At 48.3% G+C, this 5,989-nt stretch overlaps 1 protein-coding gene across 1 annotated transcript in view; it reads right to left on the bottom strand.

The window, feature by feature from the left end:
• Positions 1–5,989, bottom strand: part of GALNT6 (polypeptide N-acetylgalactosaminyltransferase 6) — a 44,282-nt gene that overhangs the window by 18,392 nt on the left and 19,901 nt on the right. The window contains exons 3-4 of the mRNA XM_003790393.3: positions 4,227–4,821; positions 2,214–2,386 (exon numbers count right to left, since the gene is read on the bottom strand). Coding sequence (XP_003790441.1) covers positions 2,214–2,386; positions 4,227–4,717 — 664 coding nt within the window. The 5' untranslated portion in view covers positions 4,718–4,821. The remainder of the gene's footprint in view (positions 1–2,213; positions 2,387–4,226; positions 4,822–5,989) is intronic.

The following is a 5,989-nucleotide window of genomic DNA, read 5'->3' on the forward strand; positions in this document are numbered from 1 at the left end:
TTTTTCAACCTTTTTGTCATCTCACGGCACACTTAAACCTATAGATAAACTTCCGTGGCACACTTACATTATGTTGATTAAAAAAGAGAATTAAAAAAAAAGAAATATACTGTTAACTTCTTTCAAAAATAATTTAATTAGTGGTCTTTAAAGATTTTCGTGGCACACCTAAGGCACACCAGTTGAAAATCACTGCCTTAGAAGCTATTCCCATGTCCCTCTCATCTCTGCAAGTTCTTCCTCCCCTCTCTTTCCAGGAGCCTATGCATTCCTCATCCAGTAGACCCTTTCACCGCATCCCTAAAACTTGCTTGTAAGTGCTGAGTGTCTGTCTTCCTTGAGAAGGGGTAAACTCCCTGAAGAAATGGGCTCAACAGTGCTCATGCTCAGCCCCTCCTTCCACAGCCTCCACAACCCTTGTCTTCTTTTCCATATCACCCTAACCTAGAGGGAGGTTGGGGAAAGCAAGGAGAGGCAGTGCCTTTACTGGCGTGGCTCCAGTGCATACGCTGGGAAGTGTGGAGTCAGCCTCCGCCCTCACTGTGGGAGCCTGAGCACAGGTCAACCTGGGAGAGCCTCAGACACCATGTGCCACCTGCAAGGAGGGCTCAGCTCCTAGAGACTCCCTGTCTGAGGGTACAGCTCTCCTACCGCCCCTTTCCTAGTTCTAGCCCCATCTCCTACTCTCCAGTGATTACAAAGGCTTCTTCTCTAGCCTCGGTATCTGTGCCTATGTTGCTGCCAATTATTCTCTTCCAAAGCTACTGCCGAGAGAGGTCACACTCCAGAGAAACACCTTCAATGACTCCTCATTTCTTTCCAGGTACATACTTTCAGCATGGCATGAATGTCATCTTTTTAGTTTCATATCTTACAACAACCCTAAGCTTCAGACACATCAGATATCCCAAACAAATCTGTTCATGTCCGCAGAACTCTGGTTATGCTGTTCTCACTTGCAGGAGTGTCCTTCATCAAGTCTCCTAGACTCATGCTTAAGACCCAGTTCCAGTCTAGCCTCCACTGCAGACCAGCACCAGCCCTGCCAGGCAGAAACCACCTCCTGCTACACACTCCCACAGTGCACTGTTCCCATACAATGCATAAAGTGAAACTAATGCTTACTAGTGCTTTTACTCAACGCCAAGTGCTGTGACACATGAATAACCTCACTTATGACCTATCTCAGAGCTCTCACCCACCATGTGAAAGCCAATTGTTCTTTTTTTTTTTAAACAGAGTCTCACTATGTTGCCCTCAGTAGAGTGCCAGAGCATCACAGCTCAGAGCAACCTCAAACTCTTGGGCTTAAGTGATTCTCTTGCTCAGCCTCCCAAGTAGGTGGGACTATAGGTGCCCACCACAATGCCCGGCTATTTTTTCGTTGTATTTGTCACAGTTGTTTGGCAGGCCCAGGCTGGGTTTGAACCGCCAGCTCCAGTATGTATCTGGTGCCCTAGCCACTGAGCTACAAGTGCCAAGCCAATTGTTCTCATTTTTAAAAGAGAAATCTGAAGTTCAGAGAGTCCAAGTGCTTGCCCAAGGTTACAGAGGTAGGAAGAGTCAGAGCTGGGATTTGAACTCCTGGGTGTTAGACTGTCCAGTCCACTCTCCCTCTCACATCTGTTCAAGATGTGGCCACAGCTCTGTGGTTGGTGTTGTAAGTGGCCTTCTGACCTGTGAGGGTTGTTCTTAGACTTTTCAGGGCAGGGTCTGTCTCATTTGTCATCCCATTATGCCTCGGTCAGGGCCAGGCACAGATCACTCAGTAGATGTTTGTGGAGCTGCTTTGAAGTGTGGACGTTTGGTGAGCAACCTCCCATTAACAACTATAGCAAAAAAGGCTAGGGGTGGAGTCTTCAAGACCAGTAGGGCTAGCAGAGAGGAAGCAGAGGGGAAGGCCTTGTCCCCCTCTGCCCTGGCTCTACCAGCATTTCTGAGTTGGAGTTGCCATTAGCAGAACTAAGGGAGTCTTGGAGGCCAAAGCTGCAAAGCTCTTGGAGCTCTCTGGGTGAAGGAAGTTCTGGCTCCAGGAATGTGGTCCACCTGTCCCCCACCTGCCTTCTTCCTGCTCCTGACCTTTCTGATGAGCTGCAATGCTAGGCAAAAAACAGGCCATGAGGTGGTGCCTGCTCCCCTGAGAGGACTTGCCCTCCTTCTCTGTGTGCTTGTGGGAGACCTCTGCCCCCTGCTCAGGGCCCCTCCCGCCTCACCCTCAGTGCTGGCATCATCCACCAATATGATCTCCTTCAGTAAGATGGCAGGGGTGGTGTGTAGGACGCTGTACACTGTTCGCAGCAGGGTGGACCAGGCTTCGTTGTGGAACACAATGATGACACTGGTGGTGGGCAGGGCCGGACAACGCCGGAACTTCCGGTCCACACACCTGGAAGGATGAAAGTTATGGACACAGCTCTCCAGGCCCCTAAGAGTTCCAGGCGTAGTAAGGACTTTGTCCAAAGACCCTCCCAAACCACCCTCTGCTCCTTTGAGCCCCCAGCCTACATCCTCTACTACAGTTGGGAACAGCTGCACCCTGTCTTTACGTCCCCCATGTGTGCTATCTACTCTGAGGCTCTGCGCAAAACCCCTCCAAAATCCATCCCCCTTGAGCTGGCTCTGTGCCCCAGCTGTGATGCTGAGGCTCCCCCCACTTCTCTCATCTGCTGTCTGCTACCAGGCTAGGAGTTCCAGGGCTGAAGCTCTCCCTCTGTAACCTGTGTACTGTACAAAGTGTAATCCAATCCAGAGCTCCCAGAGGGGTAAGTAATAAAGGGCAAGTTTGACATATGAGAAAAGTGACTACAATTTCCATACTCAATGAGAGGAAAAGGCTCTTCCCTTCACAATTTACAGTGTTCCTCTCTCTCATTGTCTCATTAACTCCTTGTAATCTGATGCTACTATCACAGTCAATTTCCTGTGACCTTTTTTCTATCTCATCCACTCCAAGCACACTGTGGCACTTGGCCATGCTGCCATCTTTTTGACATTCCAGCTTGGGGTTGTGGGGGGGGAAACATGTGATCCTGAATCTCAAGGATCACATGGCCTAATACCCTTTTCTGACTTCTGCTGTCAGCAAGATTTTTTTTTTTTTTTTGAGACAGAGTCCCACTATGTCATCCTGGGTAAAGTGCCATGGTGTCATAGCTCACAACAACCTCAAACTCTTGGGCTTAAGTGATTCTCTGGCCTCAGCTTCCCATGTAGCTAAGACTACAGGCACCCACCACAACACCTGGCTATTTTTTTGTTGCAGTTGTCATTGTTGTTTTAGCTGGCCCGGGCTGGGTTTGAACCTGCCGACTTCTGTGTATGTGGCTGGTGCCATAACCACTGTGCTACGGGTGCTGATCCTGTCAGCAAGATTTCTTGGGGACCCTCTAGAGTTTCCAGCTTCTTCCAATGGCTGTCCTTGTGCCCAACACATTTCTCTGACGAGAAGCTCATCAGAATCTAAGTAGCTCTTTGTTCCACGGCTATAAGACTTGGTTCATGTTGGAGGAAGCCAGGTTCATATCTCTAAAGAATCATGGATTTGGGAACAAGAACTGCCAAGTGCAAAAAGACCAAAATGTGTATAACTCTCAATTTGGAAAAGACAAAGAATAGGTGGGGAAGACACAAAATGTTGAACTTGAGGACAGTGGGAACACAGCCATGGCTGCAACAGAGTGAGAGGCTGCTGTTCAAAGATCTAAGTGCTGGTCTTGTTGGCCAAGACTGGGAATATAAACACTTCAACTAAAGTTGGAATCAATTCATGGCCTTGTGGGCCTTTACTGGAGAAAACCAAGAAATGCAAGGGTATTCCTGACCCCTAGGCTGCTGTCAGAAAATGTCCCTTTGCCCAGGAGCTCAGTATTAGAGTCCCACAGTTCTGGGAGCAGCCCTCAGCAGAGGCAACGCCACCAAAGCCACAGCCTGTTATCAGTTCCTCCCAGTCAGCCCTGTACCAGCTCCTGGTACCAGGCCAAGTTCCTTCTGTGTCCTCTCACCTTCCTAACTGTGTTTTCCTTTCACAGATCTTCCTGGGCCTCTGAACCCTAACCCCTGGGATCAGAGTTGGTCTGGGAAAGAGGCGAGAGCTTAGAGGAAATTCTTACCCATATTCTAAAATCTCCTTCAGCTCTTTTCCTGGCACTTGGTCTGTGGCCATGGCCAGACCAGCCATTCCTTTGGCCAAGCCTTTACTTTGCCCCAGGACTGTGGCTGCTACTTACTCAGGAGGTCTGGTGTCTGGCCCCAGGGCTCTCTGCAGGGAGATCCGATCACTGGCAAAGGCATTGAAGCAGTGCTTCTTATAGCCCTCTTCCTTTTCCTGGGTCTCCTGGGGGGTCCACTCACTCTTCTGAAATGCTTTCCCATTTGCCCCGGGGCCATTGGGGTCTTGAGGTGGCCGTTCCCAGAAGGGCTTGAGCTCAGCTGGGGTATAGAACCCAGGGAGGCAGGACTGGTTTGCAGAGACAAGAGTCTGCTGAGATTCTGGAGCCCTGATTTGGAGCTTGGGCATTGAATCTCTAATGTTGTTCACAGCCTCCACCATGAGGTCCAGGACATGATCTTTCTGGCTCACCAGGGACTTCAGCCATGGCTTCTCCGTGGCCTGCTCCCTGCTATTTACATCTCTCTGCAGGACAAATAGGAAGAGCACGAAGGCGCTGCCCACCATGGCCAGGCGCAGGGGCATGTGGCGTCTGCGGAGGAGCCTCATCCTCCAGAACCAGTGGGGACCCCAGCCGGGTCAGCTCCAGAGTCCCAGGCCCGACCCTAGAAATAGCTTTCTATGTTGTGATGGCCACACGTTGGAGCCTCAGCCTGGGAACGAAGAGGATGAGAGAGAGAAATGAGCCAAGATAGGATTAGGGAGAAAGTTGGGGTTTGGAGTTCGAGTCTAGACTCTGTCGCTAATGGTGACATCACCTTAATGGTCACATTTTTCCTGGGTCTAGATTTCCTTTATCCATAAGATGAAGAGTCTAGATTTAGTGTTTGTTTCCAGCCTTAAGACTCTGACATTCATGGGTCAAGAGTTGCTGAAATACTACATCAAGATATTTAATCATTATAACCACTTTGGGGGCTGGGTGTAGGGGCTCACACCTGTAATCCCAGCACTCTGGGAGGCCGAGATGGGATCACTTGAGCTCACGAGTTTGGGACCAGCCTGAGCAAGACCAAGACCCCATCTCTAAAAAAATAGCCGAGCATTGTGGCAGGTTCCTGTAGTCCCAACTCCTGGGGAGGCTGAGGCAAGAGGATTTCTTAAGCCCAGGAGTTTGAGGTTGCTGTGAGTTAAGATGCCACAGCACTCTACTGGGGGGCAAGAAAGTGAGACTCTGTCTCCAAAACAAAACAAAAAACACCACCATTTTGGTAAACAACTTGCCGATATGAAGCAAAATTTAAAGTGAACACATTCTATGAGCCAGCAATTCCACTTTTAGTTTTATTTCCCAGATAAACTCTGGTACACACAAGCCAAGAGGTATGTATAAGAATGTTTAGAGCAGCACTGACTAAAATGGTGTAACCTAAAAGTCCATCAGCAATAGAATGAATAAATAAAATGCACAATATCTGTACCATGGAGTTCTCTGCAGCCATGGCAAAGAACAAACCACTTCTCCATGCAACAATGCAGGTGCAATGCTGGTGAAAAGAGCAAGTTGCAGAGGGGATCCATATAGTATGATCCCACTTAGAGAAAATGTAAACACGTGCAAAAATGAATATCTTATTTATGAATACATATATGTAATGAGGCTATCAAGAAAACTAAAGACCTAATATAACCAACGTTTCCGAAGAGGAAAGAAAAGGTACAGGATTAGAGATGGGGGACAGGGAGCTTTGAGGTATTTTTTTCTTGTATCGATTGGTGAACTCCTGGTATTGTTATTCTTCATACCCTACACATATTTTAGAAATATTCTTTCGTATCTACTCCTATTTAAGGAAAAAGAATTTAAAAACAAATCTAAGG

This window comes from Otolemur garnettii, unplaced genomic scaffold (genome assembly GCF_000181295.1).
Source record: "Otolemur garnettii isolate 467f Iridium unplaced genomic scaffold, OtoGar3 scaffold00043, whole genome shotgun sequence".
Lineage (NCBI taxonomy): Eukaryota > Metazoa > Chordata > Mammalia > Primates > Galagidae > Otolemur > Otolemur garnettii.